This window comes from Ambystoma mexicanum, chromosome 1p, assembly GCF_040938575.1.
Source record: "Ambystoma mexicanum isolate Mex_15411 chromosome 1p, UKY_AmexF1_1, whole genome shotgun sequence".
In the NCBI taxonomy this organism is placed as follows: Eukaryota; Metazoa; Chordata; class Amphibia; order Caudata; family Ambystomatidae; genus Ambystoma; species Ambystoma mexicanum.
The window spans coordinates 1,507,817,841-1,507,840,141 of NC_090921.1; the positions used below are offsets into that span (position 1 = coordinate 1,507,817,841).

Genomic DNA, 22,301 nt, shown 5'->3' on the forward strand with positions numbered 1-22,301 from the left:
CTTCTACAGACCCTACTAACGTTTCCACCAACGCTTTGTACAGCAATGATATAAGTCCTGACATGTTCGAGTGCCCATCCAATACGTTTTCCACCCGAGTAAGGTCTTTCTGGATCTGGTCCTGCCATTTCACTCCACCCAGGGCCGCCTTTAACCTTAAAAATAGAAAGACAGGGAGCCTTCAAATCCCCAAGGTCGTCTCCGGGTCCTGAATCCCAATAAATCTTCCCTCCTCCCATAGCTGCCCGACTCCTGCCAAGCCCGCCTCAAACCAGCCCTGGTATCTCCCCAGTTCTTGGATCTCATCCCGTACCAGTGGGGCCCAAATGTGACTCAACTGCAAGGGCCAGGTTGTGATCCCCCGTCCGCCTGCTCCCCTTCCCCAAACCTCCCAGTACACACCTAATTAGTGGTGATCTCTAATACTCCTTGGAAGTCTGCCTCTCGGGATCCACAACCACTCCCCCACCGTATCCAGGAGGAGGTGCACAATTTTCAGGTAAACTCATTGTTTATCCCCGTCTTCTCTCAGGTGGGGTACCATCGCCCTCATTTCTGTTGCTTTATAGTATAACCCCAGGTCTGGGAACGCCCCCCCTTTACTTGGGTAAAATCAGCAATTCATATCCCACACTTGGTTTGCGATCCTTCCACAGGAACCTCAGCATCCGAGACTTGGCTTCCCTTAGGAGGGCCTCTGGGGCCCTCACCGGTAGCATCTGAAAGAGGTATAAAACTCTGGGCAGAAGGTTCATTTTGATCGCGTTCAACCTACCCATCCAAGAAATGTGACCCTTTCCCCAACCCGACATCTAACTGAAAAGTTTAGTAAATAGGGGGGATAGTTGGCCTCTCCCAGGTCTCTCCCTGGTTTAACTATGGTGATCCCTAGGTACTGTATTTTTTCAGTCTCAGCTTCTAGTCCCAGGGCCCACAGGGTCTCCACCTCCTCTTGGGCCTCACCTGTGAATGGAAAGATGACCGATTTTCCCTTGTTTACCTTAAAGCCGGAGTACCTCCTGTATTCTTTGATAATGTCTAGGGCCACCGGGATCAAGCCCGTCAGATTCACCAGGTGGAGCAGGACATCATCTGTATACAACCCCACCTTAAATTCTCTCTCCTCCACCCTAATCCCCTCCATCTGCGGGGCCCGCCGAAACCGCTCCACAAGCAGCTCCATTGATAGAGCAAAGAGAAGTGGCGAGAGGGGACAGCCCGGTCTCGTGCCCCTCCCCAAGCTAAAGGATCTGGATAACTTTCCATTGGCCACCACCCTCGCCACTTGTGAGGCGCACAGTGCCCTAATGCCCTTCTCCATTCTTTCCCCAAATCCATACTTCTGCAATACCCCCGAAGAGAAATTCCACAATTTACCTGATAAAACGCTTTCACTGCGTCGACGGCCGCCAGCACTGGATTACCCATCCCCTTCACTGCCTCCTCCATCAAATGCAGCGTTTTACGTATTGTATCTGCCCCCTGCCTCCCTTGTATAAACCCCACCTGTTCTGAGTGGACCAGACATGGCAGGACTCCTACCAGCCGAGACGCCAGTATTCTGGTAAAAATGTTGGCATCCACATTCAAGAGCGATATTTGGCGGCACGATTTACATTGTCTGGCGTCTTTCCCTTCCTTGGGTATAATCGTTATCAGAGCCTTCCCAAACAAGGGGTGCGCCCTCCCTGTGGATGTGCCATATGATGGCCAAACTGCCTGAGAGCGCCTTGTAAAACCCTGCAGTATATCCATCTTCACTCGGGGCCTTCCCCACCTTTAGTCGGTTGATTGCTTAAGCACCTCCTCCTGGGCAATGGGGGTCTCCATCTCTTCCAACTCCCTCTGTCGTAATCGAGGGAGGGAAATCTCACCCAGGTACCCCTCCATCTCCTCCTCTCCCAAGTCCCCTTCCTCCTGATATAACTGCTCATAAAACCCTGCAAATTCCTCTACAATTACCCCTGCACCTGTATGCAGAGTCCCCCCTGCATCCTCAACCGCTGAAACCCATCCATCTGCTTTCTGCCCCTGGAGCTTTGCCGCCAGGAGGGTATCCGCCTTGTCCCCCTTCTCATAGTATCGCTGTCTCAATGATTGACGGCCTACGATCACCTGACCCACCACAATTTCCCGCAATGTCTGCTGTTTACCCCTTGCCTCTTCCAGCTTCTCCCTGCCCTCCTACCCCTCCCCTTTGTCTCTCCCCTCTAGTGGCCTAATTTCCCTCCTCAGTGTTTCTGCTCAGCGTGTCCTAATCCTCTTTTTAGCGGCACCCTCCCGTATCAGTAGACCCCACCACGTGGCTTTGGCTACGTCCCAGACCATCCCCAGATCCACTTCCCCCGTGTCGTTGAAGCTAAAGTACTCTCCTATGGCCGCCTTCATTTCCTCCAGAAAAATTGCTTCCGTCAACAACAAATCATTACAAAGCCAGAGAGATTCCCTTGTTTGGAGACCCACTAAAGACACTGACATAACCACCATGTCATGGTGGGACCAGCTAACAGGGATATGTGCGCTCGTTACCACCCTCCGTTCCTGTCACCTTTGGATGGGCCAGTAATCAATCGGGTCCTGGACCCATGCACTGAGGAGAAAAAGGAGTAACTCCTGTCAGCCGGGTGGCCTTTCCTCCACACATCTTCCAAGTCCTGACGTCTCATTAGGTCCATTAGGCCCCCCAATCCTCCTCCCGAAATCTCCTTCCCCATACCGCTCTACCCCCCACTTAACGTAAGTTAACAACACATTAAAATGATGCATCATTAGGCAGCCTAAAACTGCCTAATGATGCATCATTTTAATGTGTTGTTAACTTACGATCGTATTCCACACTGCAGTGAGCGGCAGGCAGCCTCGTCCCTCAGGTAGGGCAGCAATTGGCAGGTCAATTTGCAACATTTGTTGCTTTATTGACTTCCCGGGTGGCGCCGGTGCCGTTGGTGCCAGCCAGGCCCATGGGCGCACGTGCCATCCTCTTGGCCATGCGCACGCGCGCACACAGAAGTGCACTGCCACTCTGACACGGATTGGGGGCTGCTGGCATTGGCGACGGCGTTGCGGTTGAAGAACCCTCTTTTTGCAAAAGAGGAGTGGGTCGTGCAACGTGCGGTGAAACCGTGCACGCAGGTAAGTGTTTGGGGCGGGGGAGCAGGGAGGCGAGCCGGCAGGCTGACCTACTTTCACGGTGACCTGCGGTCATTAAGTTGAACAGTGGCAGGAGGGAAAGGTAGAAAGCATTTGAAAGGAGGGGGGTGGACGGAGAGTGATGGTCACGGACTGCAGACACCCGCATTTTCTTTCCGGACTGTGATTTCCTCTCCGGCCCACTTTCTCTTTCCATCTCTGCGACTGCTATTTATTTTCCTTTAAATTCCCTTCTTTTATCTTCTTTACTATCGCCTCCTCCGCTCTATCGCCTGTGGGCTATCTCTACAAGTGCATTGTGCAATATCACACACATTTCATTGCTGATGGTGGAGAGGCGTTATGCAGTCCTGAAGCATAAGCAATTTTGTACATGTCATATTACATACGATAGGTTATTTATAACGCACTTAAATACCCAGAGGTTTCTAAGCACCGATGCGGGGATCAAACCTGTGTTTGCTTTGTGTCGTTTTGCTTCCAAGGCGAACACTTTGCCCCTCCTCCCGAGACATAGGCTCTTACTGCATGCATTCTGGGATCAATTGGGGGTCTCCGCGCACCATCAGAACGGAGTGCCATGGAAAAAACAATTGCGCATTTTGGGCAATATTGTGCTGTTTGTAGTAAATGATATGCATCCAATGTATGGAGAGCTGACCTCCACCTTGAAACCATAACAAGTGATTAGATTTTTGGAAAACCAGACGTGGACACACTTAATACACAATAAAACGATATACAGAAATGCCAGTGGGACTGCAGACCAGCCCCTCGTACATTCAGAAAAGAAAGTGTGTAAGAGGTCCAGAAACAGTTCAGCCATACTGCACACCAGTCTGGGGTCCACTGCACCCTAAACCCGTGTATGCTTAGCCCTAGCCCCATCACGTTGCCCCGCAGATCATGAAGGTTAGCATCGAAGAGTGACTGGCCGACCGGCTTATTGGCACCTCAACACCGTGCCAAGTACTCAACCTGTGGCAAAATCTCCTGAAATTGTCACTGCTTAATTGTTTGCAATGATGACGAGTACAACAATGACAACTCTGTCGATAACATTCACAACTCAATGTCATAAATTGAGAAAACAGCAGTGACCCGGCGCTAAGATCTCTTAAGTGGTTCCCTGTAAACCAGTCTAGTTCCTCGACACTATCATTCTGCGGGAACCCTGTGCCTCTCACCGCTATCACCCACCTCACACTACTCTACCCGTGCGGTTTACCAAGCATCAACTCACACTCAACAAACTCAGCCTCCTCTTGATCTTCACAAATGTTTTCTACTCTGATTTCTCCAGTTGTTGTTTCTGCTAGTCCAGAATATCGTCAGGTTCTCTCTTATTCCACGCCCCTGGGCTGTTCTTTCTTTCTTTCTTTCTTTCTTTCTTTCTTTCTTTCTTTCTTTCTTTCTTTCTTTCTTTCTTTCTTTCTTTCTTTCTTTCTTTCTTTCTTTCTTTCTTTCTTTCCTCCTCATCCCCCTGTCCTCTTCGTGTTGCTGCTGTACATAGCTGGGTTTTCATCACGGGGGTCGGTGGTCATAGTGGGGGTTCTTCTAAGTCACCAACTGTACCCACTCTACAATGAGCAAAGGACAAAAAGACTGCGCAGGCCGGATTGGGTTGGGCAGGGATTTAAATGTGTCCGGGCGTCGATTAAAATTGAGCCATAATCGCAAAATGTCTTTTAGATATTTTTGGGGACAGACTTTTGGAGTGCTATTTACCTAGGGGTGGGGCGTTGTGACATACTGTGCATTTTAAAGTTAGTAAAAGTTAGTATATTTAAACAGGCCCGTTTTGGCCCCCCACAAAACTGCCCAACAGTAAGAAAAGTGCTGTACCCACAAGTAGTGGTGCCTGCATTGGCCCGTTGATACTGGTCTAGCCAGTGGCCACCGTGCTTGCGAAGGCAGCCCTTGGCCCCAAGATTTACCCCAGATAATAGTGGTGCCCATGTATAGATAGCAGTTGCCCTCAGATCCTTCAGTGTGCCAGTACAGACAGTTTGAAACTGCATTCAGACAAGGCCTTCCCTAAGAGCAGGTGACAGAAAAACCATTTACTTGGGCAGCAACAGCTGCGTTTTCACATTAGAATTCTTCTGTAAAGTACTTGAATTACAATGTAATGAAACTAGCTTCATTTATACAAAAATTATTTATTCATATTGAGGAGGGGTTTTGTCGCACAACAGAGGTGTAGTTTGGGAGTGACGTGAGCCAGTCAAGGAGGAGGGGCACATTCTTTCCGCCTGGGGTGCAATCTGGTGTAAGACCGGCCCTGTCTGTGTGTCACACAGCACCTTCAGTGCAGTGGCACAGGGGTGTCTTTTCAGACTCCCCAAAGGTTTAACTACCTTCTCTGGGACTGACTCCCAGAGCATGTAAAGTTAAATTGGCTTTACTAGTCTTTTTAAATTTACTGACTCAGCACACACTATCTTCCTATAGAGTGCTGGAGGGGATGCCTAGCTTCCCCTGCGTCAAAACCCTCATGTAACAGTAAAATGTTACCCTTTCCTACTTTAAATGGCTGGTGGCAGTGGTTTAGATCAACTACCGTGATTCTTCCCGACCGCTAACAACGGTAGCTAAAAATCAGGTGTAGTCATGTTTTTCAATATGGCGACCAAGACCTATCTGTAAAAACAGACTCCGGTCATCTTCTTTCGCCATTTTATTTAGGAAAGTTCCTTCTTGTGTTTGTCTCTGCGCGCCAAACCAGGTTTGGTCCCTTTGTTCGGTGGCCTTTGGCGGGCTTCAGTGCTGAAGCCCACCTTTGGCGCCAGGGTGTCTGGGGTGGAGAGGATGTGTGGGAGGTGCTCGAAACTCCCTGTGCTTAGTCTCCTCGGAGACCTGAATGCACTCTGACGTGATTGGCCGACTGGCCTTCCGGAAAGGACAGCCACCCTGCTGTGTGAGTGACAGCCAGGCTGGAATGAATGGCGGAAAACTGTTTAAAAGCAGGTCTCAGGGACTTGGAAAGCAGAGTCGACCACTGGAACGAAAGAACCGAAGAGGAGAGGAAGGAAGAGGACTGCTGCAACTCCTGGACGACCGGTGAAGCCCTGCTGCAGGTCCGAATTGCCTGAAACTCTGACGACAGAGAAGCACTTCAAGGTTAACTTCTTCCCTTGAGTTTGGTGGGAACAACCAACTCGCAAGCCACCTGGACACCATCCCCATCTTGTCGAATTTTCATCAGAGTGCTGTTGAAAACCGGATAGCCAGAGGGAAGGAAACCAGCTTGTGGACTTTAAGGCACTCACACCTTAAACCGACGTCTTGCTACAGCTTTTGGCCTCATCCCTGGGCAGTGCAGGAACCTCCCGATGTCCTCCTTCTTGTCCCCACAACTGAAGCTCAGGAACAGCAAGATCTGCTTGAACTGCCAGGAACAACTGCCTCAGCTACAGCTTTCTTAATTGACGAGGTACTGTGCAAACGCGGTCCGGAAATCTTTTCGGCCATCGAGAAAGTGCGTGAAACTTTCCTCAACTACGAAGGCTTGTCCTTCCCTAAACATTTGTCAAACTTTTCACCTAGCCAAATTCTTTAAAAATCTTTGGCAAAGACTTAACCATTATCTACCAGAACTGTGCTATCCTATACAAAAGACTCTGAACCATTGACTTTGGTCCAGGCCTATTGAGAAGAATTACTGGTTGAATTTAACTGAAACCCTTTGCCCTGCCTATGAAGGTATTTGGGCTGTCTATTCTTAGAACCTTGTCTTTTCCCTCGTTTTTTAAGTATCTGAACTGCCATTTTGCTCCTACTTCATTTTTCAGCAAAAGTTGTTCATTTACTTACCGGTTCGATTATAGTGGTGTATTAGTGTGTGATATTGAACTGCTTATGCTAGAGTAATGTTTTCTAAATGACTGAGTAAATAAATGTATATTCTTTTACCAAGAAACCTTTAATAAGTGTTTACTTGAATCACTGAATTTGTTGGTCCTTTGTGTAACTTGTTCTACTGCTCACTTAAACTCTTGAGATAAGTCTGGCTGCTCAGCCATCGCTATCACTTTACTCTGTAGTACAGGCTTGTACCAAAGGTGAAATTGTGCTTACACTTGTAGTCCTAATTGCCTGTAGTGTTCCCAAAGGGTACTGCAGGTGATTCTGCCTAACAACCAGGCCTCCTGGAAGCCATTCTGGGCCCATGCTCTCTGGGCCCCCCAGCTCACCTTGGATCTGCCCACTAAGTAGCCCCTCTGTGGGTCTCCTGTCACATCTTCTCCCCAGAGGCCGGAGCGTCCCTCAACGCTCTGCTGGGCTTCACTGCCTTGGAGATCCTCCCTGTTTTCGGTCCTCACTCGGGCCGTGTATTCAGCCCGACCAGCCGCTGCTCCCGCTCTGGTTTGGCTGCCCCAACCGGCCTCATCGTCCTGGGATCCCACTCAACAATCTGGCCTCACGCTGGGGCTGCTGTTCCCTCTCTGGTCCGGGCGGCCTCCTGCTTTCTTCTTCACGGGCCGCCGTTCCCTCTCTGGTACGGGTGGTCTCATGCTTCTCCATTGCCGTTTATTCCGCACTGCTCCCTCCTCGCCTGGGCCAGGTCCACAAGCGCTTGTTGCCTGACTTCGCCAGCCCCCAGTGACATTTCCTTGGCCAGGCTTTAGTCTCTAGCACTGCTGCATTCCGCTGGGTATCTCTTTAGGGACAGGGGGAATTCCACTATTCTCCCTGTCAATGGCCTGTGGCGGAGCTCCGTCAATATTCGCCCATCTTGGTCCATGCCCCCTGGTGGCCTCACCATTTTGACACATTTTACAGAGCATTATCCACAGCAAAAGATTCTGGCTATTATATTTAGAGTTTAGGCCCATGCCACCTCAAGGGTTTGTTAGCCAGCATCATTCAATTAGGTTGTGCCTTGTTTGCAGTTCACAAATATAGATTGAGCCTCATTATAACTGTGCCGGTCCAGTAACAACTGTTGTTACTGGACCGGCACAGTACAACTCTACAGGCGAGTGGAGTCCCGCATGTCAGGGTCAGACCTGGCGGGCGGTGTGGCACCCGCCCACAGAGTTTTACGGAAGCACGGGCACCGTTATCAACGCTGCCGGTGCTTCCGTGGTCCCCAAGTCCATTGAGTCCTATGGCCCGGCAGCTTGACTTCCCGGCCGGCAGGGTTGTAATACCCCAGTGCTAACAGGAAGTCAGGTGCATTTAATTTGTTTTGGGTCTGGCGATAAGCGGCCGGTATTACTGAAATGAGGCGCAATGTCTTGCTTTTGTAGTTGGTAAAGTTTTTGTTGTTGAGTGTGTGGCTGAAGTGTCAAGTAGTGCAAGTATTAAGTAGGAAAGACATTGGGCCTCATGCTGAGTTTGCCAGTCCGGAAAATAAGGGTGCTGGTAAGCTCACCAGCACCCTTGTTTCCGGACCAGTAAACTACAGGTTTGCCTGCCTTAGCCGCTGTGGCCGACAGGTCTGACCCTGCCGGGCACAGCGGTCATGGTAGGCAAAGCCGTCACAGAAGCACAGGCACCGTTAACGTTGTTACCACCGGAACCATAGTGAGGCCCATTGACTTTCATTAGCATTGGGGCCATCTGCCACATTAACCAGAGTCCTGCCATTTCGAGCTAGGATCTGTTAGAGTCTGTAGCTCAGGGTACTAGGCCGCATTTCTGAGCTTCGGTCCTGTTCATTTAATTGGATTTTATTCCTGCTTCCCCTCGCGAGCGCACAGGTTGCCAGGGCCCTTGGCGGAACGGTGAAGCGCCACACAAAGGTTACTTATTGCTGCAAGACATGGCTGTTCTCAGCTGCTTCAGGCATAACATAGATAACGCTATGATCCCAATATTAGAGGCAAGACCTAGTCATGGTATTGAAAGAGGTTGTGGGTGTACTGCCCCCATTGAAAAGTGGTAGGACCATAGAAACAGCAGTTGAGAGGCTAAACAGAGCAAATAAATCAGAGAAATTAGTCTTCAAGAGCAGTATCTTGGTTGTGTTTTTGAAGCCAACTGGTTCCCAAGAGAGATATGAGAGAATGTTTGCTAGGAAAGCAACATGTTTCAAGACGGGGGTCGCATGAGGTGTTGCCAAATTTACAACTCAAGGTCTGAGAATTGCTGAGTGGTGCCAAATTGCCTGGTCTCATGAGAACGTAGTATTGTGTCCATTCTGTTACCACAGGGTACTGAGTTCCCACTCACTTCAGAATTGGGTCGTATCACGGGGCATGCACATCATGAAGAACATTGTAGCAACAGTAATATCAATGATGTTGTCTAATCAGAACTGAGTATTTTTTGCTTACTACACAATTAGGTAAACGGTAGGGGGTGGCATTTAAATGATCATAGGTGGGTTACTGACCAATGGGTTTGGGTTGTATAGGTTGTGTTTAGATTTTTGTATATGGGCTAGCCAATGGAGAGTGTGGGAGTAACATGAAATTTGTAACAAATGCTGTTTTGTGGTTTTCCTCTATAAAAACTATATACTAATATGGGTGTGTCGCAAGCGTGTTCAGTTTTTCAGTACTACAGAGCTGACTGACTCTCCCAGCCGTATTTTCATGTAATAAAACCTGTTTTTCTTGCAAAATGTGCACTCTATTATTGATTGATTGGATTGTTTTTTTTTATTGGCTTTTGGGCCTACCATCAGACATGCCAACATTCGGGAGCCCCTGAGAGGGAGATTTCACCACAGCTATCGGGAAAATGAATTTTTCCCATAGAATTGCATTGTGGTTATCATTATTTTAGGCGAGAGACAGCAACAAAGAGCCGGATTTTTACACCTAATCTTGAGAGTTGGCATGTATGTACCATACACAGGTCACCAACCTCATCAAATTCCTCACTCGTGCTCTGGCTCCACTGTTGTACATGCACATTCCATCTCAATTAGTCACACAACCGCTGTTCCCAAAACTACCCTGCACATTTCAGCTATGCCTGCCTGCCAACCGTATTATATTTAAATGCAGTCAACAGTGGACTACTAGCAACCCATGACTTGTGCAGTACGAACCCCCCCCCCCATGAATGTAGGCCGCAGGGGCCAAGTGCAGCTGCACTTGTCCAGCTTTAGCCATGCTACTCTCCCATGTTGGTGGGAGGCAGGGTGTGGGGGGGCAGCCATAGCCTCACTGTGCCACTCCCATCTCTGAACTGAAAGCAGAAGGAGGACAGGAACTATGTCTGTAAACGAGATCTGGTGTGCATGCAGCTCAGGCGCCGTCCATCTTTGAATGGTAATAATAATTTGGGGAAATATAGAGGCATACTTGGTAGAGGTGTGGGGGAATGTAAGGTTTGCATTAAGGTACACTGGATGGCTATATGCACACAATGGATGTGAGCAGGACCAACATCAGGGCGTGCTGTGCCTCTGCAAGATGCAATGAAGAAAATAAAATAAATGCTTGACCAGGAAATGAAATGCTTTGCAGCATGTTAGAGAGCTCCTGATTGGACCAAATGCCGTTAAACAAATCCTCACTGGTCTATATGGGGGATCAGCACAGAACTTAACAATTAGTGATTGGCCAATTAATCCCATTTGCATTGCGAATTATCATGCCAACGAAATATTCTGCACACAAAGAGCTGTTCCTGTTGGATATATTCTGCTTCTCACGCCCGTTTCTTCTCTTTCCAAAACCAAAAAGGGCGATAGCGCCAACCCTCTGAACACCATCCGATCAGTTTACTTGACATTCGTAGCAAAGTTACAATCACGTTTTATGCACTGTACAGTTACTTTACTAAATGGTTTTGTTCTCCATCTTTTTAAAAACAGAACAGCCATTCAGGATCAGACTACCTAGATCGCTTTTGTGGACTTTGCTATGGCGTTTAACTGTGTCAATGGTTCATTATTATGGTATAAACTGCTAAAATGGGGTCATGCCCCAAACCTAGTGGATATTTTGCAGGATTTACACTCGGGCACAACCATCCAGGTTATAATCAACAGAGGCAGACTTTAACTTTTCCTATTTCCACTGAGGAAGGAATTAAACAGGGATGAGCTTTGGCCCCAATTCATTTTAATTTATTTTTTTCAGATATCGGATACCACTTCATTTCTTTCCCCCGAAGTTGGGGCAAGTCTCTGTGAATTGGTTGTCGTACGTTCACGATCTTGTGATTCTAAACCATACGTCTATTGGACTTTATTGGCAACTTAATGCCCTTGAATCATACATTAGAGATAATGATTTTATTCTTAACTCTACTAAAACTAAAGTCTGAATCATGAGAATGTCTAAAAAATCAAACAAGGCTGGGTTTGAGCGGAGTCCAACTCACTCTGGCCTGGAGGTTGTGCCCTCTTTTGTTTGCTTAGACTTTCATATCGATGGGACCGGTAAGCTGAACCTGAATAACATACCACGAAAAAAAAAGGACCAACTTTAGATCCGGTCGTTTTTCTCTTTTTTTTACCCGTCCTGAAGTTTTATAAATCGAAGGTTGTCTCGATCTTCACTTACAGCGCAGACATTTTATTAGCATATAACACTACCTGTTGGTCTACCCTTGAAGGACTATTATGGAAAAATGTTTGAGGTTGCCTAAGGGAGCACCAATACCAACTATCCTCTATGAACCTGGCCGGTTTCTTTACAGACCATTGTTAACTGGAAAATCTTGTCTTTTTTTGGGAACATATTAATTGCACCTGGTGACTTGCCGCCTTTAAAACTATGAATGATACATTGGGGGACAAAGTTTTAACACTTGGTTTATGTACTGTCACTTCATTCCAGGTTTAACAGAAGCCACTGTTGACACATTGTTATTATCTCCCCTTGAATTAAAAGAGCAACTTTGTCGTATGGACTGGATCAGGACAATTGACGAGTAAAGAATACATGTTATTTTCATATGTCATCATATGAGAGCAACCTCTTAGCACTGTGCCTGGGCATCTGAAAAAGTTCCCTAACTCCTATTGGACAGTTATTTCTCTGAGCTTGATTATCTTGTCCCCAACAAATGAAATTTTAGGTGCGAGACCAAAGATTAAATGATGTAACAGGGTGTGCAGGTAATGCAATGCTTCTGGTCAAGTTGAAACGCTGGAACATTTGGTAGTTGAATGTAGAGTTCTTGCAATCAGCAGAAATCTGTTCTGGGTAAATTTATAAAGGACTTGAGGTAAAGCTCCCTGGCAGAAATTACTTGGGGGTCCTGCAGATATCCTTAACACTTGCACTGATTACATTTTTATTGTATATATTTCCCAATAAATTGTAATTAAGGACTTCAAGGAAACCTATGGTTGATAGCTTAAAGTACCGGAATGAAATCTCTTTTACAAATGTTTGTTGTTCTTATGATGTCATTTTTGCAAGGTTATCATTTTTTCTATTGCACTTCATGGATGTTATTGTGAAAGGTTTGGCTCTCAAGCCAAAGTACAATTACATTTTTTTTAAATCAATTAGAGAGAAAAAGGTTCTTTTCAGCTTTTGAGAAAATTCAGGTGAGTTACAGCGAGAACAAAAATAGAATATTCTACCAGGGAGAGGTGCATCTTGGAAGAGCTGATCCACGTGCGTAAGAATGAACTCCACCACAATCGATTGAATGCGAACCTCCATAAATGCTGCTGTGCCATTAAATCCAGTAGCTTCTATGTCCTTTGACCTAAAGGAAGGAGATTGAATGGTGTCAGAGGAGTTTACAAATTAAGATTAGATTATACAGGCACATATGGAACGTAAAGGCACAAGCAGTATCCTTATTCTGATTGTTGCCCTGAATATCCACTGACAATGATAAACATGAATCTCAATTGTGAAACATGTTTGGGTATTTGATAAATATAGAAGGAAAGACCAAATGATTGTAATTATTTTGTGGATCTATATAATAGCTAAATACGTCTTCTGATGGTCGGTTACATAAAAATAATAATTTTCCAAGCAGTGATATCTGACAAAATCAAGATTTATTAAAGACATGTTTTTTTATTTTTTCTAACTTTATTTATTCAATGCTCGAGTATTTAACACAGTCGTACACAATTACATACTCTTGGTGTTAGGCAGTTACATATTTAGACAGCAACAGTTATAGTTGCGGGCGAGTCACACCGGGAGACCCAACTCTTTCAATTTCGGAATTAGTCTTGCTAAGGTACATTCTCAATGGTGTCCAAATGTCCTTAGGGCAGGATGTCGAGAATACAGTAAAAACATATTTCTCTTCGCATTCATTGACATAGGTTAGTTCGTGCAACCAGTCCTCGAGGTTAGGTGCATACCTAGACTTCCAACATTTTAGTATGCACTTTTACGCCACTGCACATGCAACATTAAGCAATCTCTTTGTAGTCTCAGAGACCTCCCCAATATCCCCAAACAAGTATTTTAGTGAAGTGAGTGAAGATAGAATGTTCACTATGTCCTCTATAGCCCCAGCGACCTTACCCCAAAATGATATGATCCGGGGGCATACCCAGTACATGTGAAAGGTGTCCGCTTGCGGGCTCCCGCACTTCAAGCATTCGTCCGTACAATCCGGAGTGATCTTTGCCATTCTGGTGGGGGTGTAGTGCAGTTGGTTCAGGACCTTAAATTGGATCAGTCCCAACCCAGCATTCAAGAACAATGACCTAGTCAGTTCACAATATTTGCTCCTTTTGTCATCCCCTATTGGAGCTCCCACCTGTTTTTCCCACACTTCTTTAATGGTATTATAAGGGGAGATGTGTGATTGTATTAAACAGTATAATCTGGACACTCCACATCCTGTGTCGTCTTTTGACACCATGGAACTGATACAGTTATGTGTTTCTGGCTTCACCGGAAATATTGGCCATCTCCTGCGGAAAGCGGCTCGCATTCGGTGGTATTGGAGAAGTCTTAGTTGACTGCCTCCCAGCTTCTCAATAAATTCGGCTGAAGATACAAACCGTCCCTCTGAGTGCATGTCACCTATTTCATCCGCCCAAAGGGATCCCATGTTTTCTGTAGCATCTTATCAAATGTGGGGGAAATGCCCAGGAAGCACCACAGTGGAGTATCCCGGTTGCAAGGAACCTCTACTACAATCTTTCTGAAAATTCTGGTCCAAGCGTTAACGGTTGTGCTTACGGGGTCAAAGGTGAAAGAGTCATTATACCTTTCGTTAAATATAACCAAGCGAACATCCGCAGGTGATGCCCCCTTACCTCTCAAGGGGTATGTGTACAACTGTGCCCTCACTGTCGTACCAGTATCTTGCGAATTGGGCCTGTGATGTTAGGTAATATATTTCAAAGTCTGGTGCTGCTAGACCTCTGTATGCATATGGTTCTGAAAGTTTTTGCCAACTGATGCTTGCCATTCCGGATCCCCAAACAAACGTAGAGGCCAATGATTTCAGCTTCGAAATAAAAGACCATCCTGGCCACAGGGGAACATTGCCAAAGAAGTACAGTAGCTTCGGGGAAAAAAACGCCATCTTTAACAAGGCTACCCGTCCATACAGTCAAATTGGGAGTTTTGCCCATATCAGTAGCTTGGTAGACAGTTGTTTCAAATAAGTTTCATAATTGTCTGTATACAACGATTGTCGGTTGCCCGACACCATGATATCCAGATACCTGAAATGGACTACCGACCATTTGACTCACCCTAAATTAGATGGCTGAATAGTAGTCAGCGAGATGGGAAAGAGTTCAAACTTAGTGTCATTTATTCTGTATCCCGAATATGGGGAACATTTATGGATATTATCCATTATAGGGGCCAGGTTGCATTCATGGTCCCGGACATACAAGAGTGTCATCAGCGTATAACGATATAATCTGGGGAAGGCCGTTTATTCTTATTCCTCTATGCTCATGTATCTTCCTAACCAGTGCCGCCATTGGTTCAACAGTGAGTGCAAACAATAACGGAGAGAAGGGTCAGCCCTGTCTGGTGCCCCTTCCAAGGGGGAATAGTGTCGATAATGTACAGTTTGTTAAGACTCTTGCCCCTGGGTTAGAATACAGCAGCTGAACAGAACTCAAAAAGAATGGGCCTACTCCAAACTGTTGCAATACCGAAAATAAATAGCTCCATGAAACAGAATCAAAGGCCTTTTCGGCGTCTAAGGTGGCCACTACCGCTCTTGCTTGTGGATTCACCTGTGCTATCACACCGAATAGTCGTCTCAAGTTCAGAGCCGTAGATCTTGTAGGTAGGAAGACCAAGACATGTTTTAACATTGCACTCAGCCAGCACCCAAAAAATGCCATTGCAAGAGTAAGATTATTAACAATGGAATCTGTCACAACCAGAAGATCCCAAGCCTTACAAGAGATTATTTTGAGCTTCTATAAGGACTGCCATAATGTGTAAAACTGTCAAAATAAGAACATACAAAAAGTCTCTAGAAAAGAACAGCGTAGGCAAATAAACTGCATTGAGATAAAAATCACATCTATCAAAAAACGCACAGAACTGTATATATACACCAATGGATAGGAGGAAGGATATGTGCAAGCTTTTATTGCCACTAGCCAATCCCTCTCCCGCTGTCTCATTCCAAATAGCTAGGAACTCAGCGGGAGAAGGGTCGAATACTGAAGGTTCCACGTGTTGCTAGCCACATAATGTAACATACCAGGAACTCAACAATGAGGAAGCAGTGTCAGGAGAAGGAAAACAGGACACATATGGTATCGTACTCCTTGCGCAAGAGAGGGTTAAAATTAAAAGTGGTCCCTGGGGCAGATCCAAGGTTGTGGAAGAATACATAGGGCAGTAGTCAGCTATTCTACATGGTGACAAGGCTCCAATTTTTTCAATTCTCTTGAAATATAATTTCTAATCTTGTTCAGTTCTTAAAGGACACATCCTCCTCTCGAAGAAAGGGAGCAAATAGAGTGGAAGGCAGTCTAAAAAGTTTCGTAGAAGGCAGGGTCACACAAAAAAAGGAAAAGTCACCTTGAAAAGGAAAGGGATAAACAACCCTCATACAAAGTAGGCGGGATTTCACTGGACTAGGGTAAAGGGCAAAAAGGAAACTCAGTCTACCTGCAGTTGGCCTTGACTGTGTCTGCACTAGATGCTCCTTCACCTTTGTATTTAAATGTTTTTATTGGCATTTCATAACAAAGACAAATTGAAACACGTGTAATACTTCATCATCTACAATTCCGAGTAATCTCGTGATAACCCATGATAAAAATACAGAATAAACTATGAAACGGAATAACAGAACAATAACAGAACCATTGATATTTCCAAGGGAATAGTAACAGGTCATACGATTTGGTTGTCCACAACAACAATATTCTACATAGGAGGTTACATGTGTAATATTAGGTGCACTCGAGTGGCCCATAGCTCTCAGTTTTATAGGGCAGGTGAAATCCTTATTATGGGCTCGTACATATGACCTGAAGATGCCCTATCTCACAAAAAAGGACTGTACATCACCCTGCGCAAAATGAGCCACCTTCTCAGCTCCCAGTAATGACCACATGCTCGTTCACCTGTTCTCCACTGTCAGGGAGAATTCTCAAAATGTGCTAATTTCCCTTACCTTTTGAGACTCCCTAGCAACTTTGCTGGATTTCTAGGATTTGATTTTTTACCTGGGAAGAGTGTGAGCCTTTTTTTCCCACTCTTTCATGTATTTTGATGTGTGTTTTACTTTTGTTTTCTTTGGTTGTGGGGTTTTTAAACAAACGCCATAGGCATTATCTTTTTCTTATGTGTCACACATCACCTTCATTGCAGTGGCACAGAGGTGTCTTTTAAAACTCCCCAAGGTGTAAATACCTTCTCTGGGACTGACTAGCGTCTCCCAGAGCCTGTAAAGTTAAATTGACTTTACTAGTCTTTTTAAATTTATAGACCCAGCACACACTATCTGACTATAAAGTGTTGGAGGGGTTGCTAAGCATCCCCTGAGTCTGAACACTCATGTAACAGATGTTACCCTTGCCTAATTTAAATGGCTGGTGGCAGTGGTTTTAAACAAACTACCATGATTTTTTCCGACCACGCACACCGGTAGCTAAAAATCAGGTCAGCCATGTTTTCCAATATGGCGCCCCAGACCTATCTGTAAAAACAGACTCTGGTCATCTTTTTTCGCCGTTTCTTTTAGGAAAGGTCCTTTTAGTGTCCAACTCTGCGCGCCAAACCAGGTTTGGTCCCTTTGTTAATTGGCCTTTGGCAGGCTTCAGTGCTGAAGCCCTCCTCTGGTGCCTGAGTGTCTGGGGTGGACAGGATGTGAAGGAGGTGCCCGAAACTCCCTGTGCTTAGTCTCCTAGGAGACCTGAATGCACTCTGGCGTGATTGGCCAGGCTGGAATGAATGGGGGAAAACTGTTTAAAAGCAGGCTTCTGGGATTCGGAAAGCAGAGTCGACCACTGGAACAAAAGCACCGAAGATGAGCTGAAGGAAGACGACTGCTGCAACGCCTGGTCCGCGGGTGAAGCCCTGCTCCAGGTCCGAATTGCCTGAAACTCCATCGACAGAGAAGCTCTTCAAGGTTAACTTCTTCCCTTGAGTTTGGTGGGAACAACCAACTCGTAAGCCTCCTGGACACCGTCCCCATACTGGTCGAATTTTCTGCAGAGTGCTGTGGAAGACCGGATAGCCAGTGTGAAGGACATCAGTTTGTGGTCTTTAAGGCACTCGCACCTTAAACCAACGTTTTGCCAAGCTTGTGGCCTCTTCCCTGGGCAGTGCAGGAACCTCCTGACGTCGTCCTTCTTGTCCCCACGACTGAAGCACAGGAACAGCGAGATCTGCAGGAACTGCCAGGAACAACTGCCTCAGCTACAGCTCTTCTTCACTTTAAGGTACTGTGCAAAGGCGGTCAGGAAATCTTTTCGGCCGCGGTGGAAGTTTGTCAAACTTTCCCAACTTTGAAGGCTTGTCCTTCCCTAAACCAACATCTAACTTTTCGTCTGACCAAATTCTTCTAAGATCCGTGGCAAAGACTTAACCGTTTACTACCAAAACTGTGCTATCCTATACAAGAATCTGAACCATTGACTTTGGCCTATTGAATTGAATTGCTGGTTGTAGTGAACTGAACCATTTGCCCTGCCTATGAAAGTAATTGTGCCTTGATTTCTTTTAACCTTGTCTTTTTACCCCTTTTAAAAGTAAATGAAGTGCCATTTTGCTCCCACTTCTGGGGAGCTGAACTTGTTCAATAACTTATTGGTTGTGTATTTGTAGTATATTAGTATATGATATTGAGCTGCTCTTGCTAGTGTAATGTTTTCCAAATGACTGTGTTAATAAAGGTATATTCTTTACCAAGAAACCTTGAGTAACTGGTTATTTGAATCACTGTAATTGTTGGTCCCTTGTGTAACCCCTTGTACTGCTCACTTTACTCTTGAGATAAGTCTGGCTGCTAAGCCACTGCTACTACAATACTGCGTAGTACAGGCTTGTACCAAAGGTGAAATTGTACTGACACTTGTAGTCTTAATTGAATGTAGTGGTCCCAAAGGGTACTGCATGTGATTCTGCCTAACATCCACCATGGGTGGTCTCACCGACTTCCCTCCGGTTGCAATTGTATCCTTGGCAACCAAGAGCATGGTCCGCAGGATGGGTATATTTGAGTGGTACTTTATGACCTTGTTCCCTCTGAAGGTACCCAGCAGGCAAACAGTAGGATCCTGTAGTAGGGATTCAACGGTTATGCGCTGAAGTGGGTCAGGATCTCCGCCCAGTATCTGGTAAGTTTGGGCAGCACCACCAAATGTGTAAGTATGTTCCCGTCCCACCACACCCCTCCATCAATGTCCATCCTTGTCTACCCGAGTCATATGCTGTGTTCTATCCGGGACGTAGTATCCACCAGGTAAAAATGTATAGCCCCTTTAGGTATATTGCACACCATGGGCGGTCCCCTTCAAACGCTTACAGATTTCACTCCAGCACTCTTTTAGAAATACCACCCCTAGCTCTTTATGCTAGACCTGGATGTATGACGGTGCAGTCCCGCCTCCTTTAGAGCCTATGCGCTCAGAGATGGGACATAAGCCCGGAAAAGTCCCGGGGGAAGAAAGTGATTCTTTCAAATTCTGTCAATGTTCTAGTGGCTGCATTCCTATTGTGTGGTTGCATTAACCAATGCCTCAGTTGCCAGTACTAAAACCTTTCCCTCTCCCCCACACCAAAAGTCGCCTTGCAGGGTTTAAAGGTCCAAATTTGTCCATTTTCAAATAGGTGCAATAAGAAAAGGCTACCCCATCATATGCAGGTTTTAAGTCTGAATTAAAGTGTATAGGGTTTATGGGGGAGGGGAAAGTAGAAAGACCAGCCAGAAAATGTCCTGTCCCACACCTGCAATGTCACTCTAGTGGTTGGTAGCTCCTACATACTCAATGGCCGATCCCGCCTCGGTAGCCATGGAATGCACCTCAGAGGTTTTCCCGATACACCCTATCAAAGTGACTCCACACCATGGCCGTACTTGGGTTGACCCATTTGTGCAGTATGCCCAGTTGCGTTGCTTGGTAATACAGCTTAATGTTTGGGAGTGCCAGTCCACCATTCTCCTTAGGTCAGTACAGGGTCACCCTAGAGATTCTGGCCCTCCCGTTAATCCATGCATATGCCAAAATGTCCTGCTGCAATTTTTTGAGTGCATGTTGGGGAGATTGCAACTGGAAGAGAGTGAAAATGATATAACAACTAGGGCATGCAGGGTAATTCCTAACACTTTCCTTTTTGCCACAATATTACAGTATACCGTGGAATAGTAACTAAACATCTACAGACATTATACTGTGCAAATCATTATATATGTTCATTTATCTCTAGATGCAAACCAAAAACGAACCTACCAATAACCACCACACATTTCACAATTAGACTCTTTTATATTCACTCATCAGAAAGAACAGATAGACAAATGATTTGGTATAGTGGTGAGCATAGAAACATAGGTGGTAAGTGTTTGCATGGGCATGTGAGAAAAAACAGGAAAACAAATTCTTCATCAATAAATGTTTTACAGTGAATCAGCATAGCATTTCAAAAGTAAGTGACTTCTCTCTGGCCCGAAACATTGTAACTGGCACTTCTGGCTATGAAAGCACTGCACTACGAAACAATTTCAGCTCTCAGTTACTGCCCCACTCATACGTTGGATTAGTAGCAAAATTATGATATGATTGCAAGATTATGATATTGTGACCCATTCTGCGTGAAAGATACACCACCAGCTAATATTTTTCAGATCTCGGCTACTTTGTTAATCTTTTGGGACCAGAAGGGTTAAGAAAGTTCTGCCTTTCGTGTCCAGTCAGACAACCTAGCAATTGATACCCTGTACAAGGTATATTAACTGGTTATTTGGCCTATGTACACTGGGCTCTCTCTATTTCTGGAATAATCGCCTGGTCTTTGACTCACCAGGCCCTTTTCTGCCAAGCACAATTGACCCATCTTTGGCAGGACACAGTCCTGACTCCTGATATGGCTCTCAAAGGACTCCATTGCAACTATATCGACCTCCAGCCCAGCAGAGAAATCTCTCAAAAGCAATGCAGGACCACCCATGTTTCTTCCAGCAACTCCTTACTCTCGCCCCAGGATTCACCCGCAGAGGCCAGCATGAACCCAGGAAGTCCCAGAAAACACCGAGCAGCTCTCACTCGCTCTTTTTCACCAAGAAGCTCCAAACATCCAAAGCACTGACCTTCCTCCTTCCTCCCACTTTTGAACGTTTACCAGAAATCCGCCTCTCAACCTATGTATTCCTATGTTTTAGCATTTTCCAGCCTCTTTCGTATCATCATTACCACGTGCCAGAACTTTATAGCATCTATCAGGCCCCCTCCGACTCTGCACGTGTAACTTTCCAGCACTTGCTAAATAACCTTTGGACAGTATTCGGCATAACACCTCCACAAGGTGTTGCCTATTCTTCCTTCCTCTCTTCCGCTCAGAACAATGTACATTTATTCTCACTGCCCTTTTTCACATATACACTGCACGCTATGCCAGAGGAGTAGACAGGGTAGGGCCTGAGCGGGCAAGACCCACCCAAAATCTGTAAATGCCCACTGAGCAGCGCTGTGTGGGCATTTACAGATGTTAATGTCACCGCCATGGGCCCAACTGCATTAGCTTCAGGCCTCACTTGTTAGACAATCCTGCCTACACCTCTGCACTATGCCTTACAAAGAATTGTTGTCAGCTCTGAATTTTGCATTATTTCTGAAACTGGCAAAGATCAGTCAGTGTGTTGTTCATGCGCCTGTTGCACAACAGAGTACACTCAGACCTTGTGGCCTAACAAATCTATCCCACACAACACATACTAATTGTTAGTACCCAATGTCACCCCCTTTGTTGTCCCAAATGATAAATGTTAGTACCCATGTTAGTAATCCATGTACTACACAATGCTACACGCAACATATACTGCACAAATTCTCTAGCTTGCAACCTTTTCTACATAGAACAATATTGTCATTGATCCATAGATCAAGAAGATACCCAACAAAACAAGAACAGAGTAAAAGGAAACTATGAGAATAGAGTTAAACATAGTGATCAAAATTAGTAATTGTCTAGAATGGATTTGGCATCTTAGGAATTTGGTACATATTATGGATACTTCATAAAGAGGTATTCTATTCCCTAATATGAATGTAGTGACATCTTACATTACAAGGCCTAGTGCTGGCCCCCGGTTCAAATAAAACATGCCCATTTGCTGGAGAGGCTTGTATCCATGTTACCAAGTACATTACAACCAAAACATTCTAATTGCACACAGCTGGTCTTCTCCTATATGCCTGCCGGTCTATTTCTGCATGCTGGACTCTCTTTTTGTTCATCTTCATCCTGGGCCTCGTGCATGGACATCTGGCTTCAGGCAACCTTTATGGAGGCAAACAAATTAAATGTTCTAAACAGAGTAGAGAGACAAGCAAACAGGTTAAGTACCAGGCAACAATAATTTTTCCTTTAGGGTGTGGCCTTTCTTCTCCTTAGAATCAGACTTGTCAGGCTAGACAGGGACTGAAGTGTTCCTTATGGCAACCCTTGGAATGTCTGAAGACCGTACACCAACCGCCCAGGAGGAGCCTCTCCCAAGACACTCTGTATGGACTATACTGGGGGTAAAGGGCCTCTCGGGTTGGATTGCTACTTGACACACCACCTAGTTCTCAGAGATCGGGACAGGAGCTACAGCAGGGA

General features: G+C 45.7%; 1 protein-coding gene across 1 annotated transcript in view; it reads right to left on the minus strand.

Moving 5' to 3' along the window:
* Window positions 1-22,301, minus strand: part of ARHGAP30 (Rho GTPase activating protein 30) — a 2,240,907-nt gene that overhangs the window by 849,572 nt on the left and 1,369,034 nt on the right. Inside the window, exon 6 of the mRNA XM_069607204.1 lies at window positions 12,653-12,780. Coding sequence (XP_069463305.1) covers window positions 12,653-12,780 — 128 coding nt within the window. The remainder of the gene's footprint in view (window positions 1-12,652; window positions 12,781-22,301) is intronic.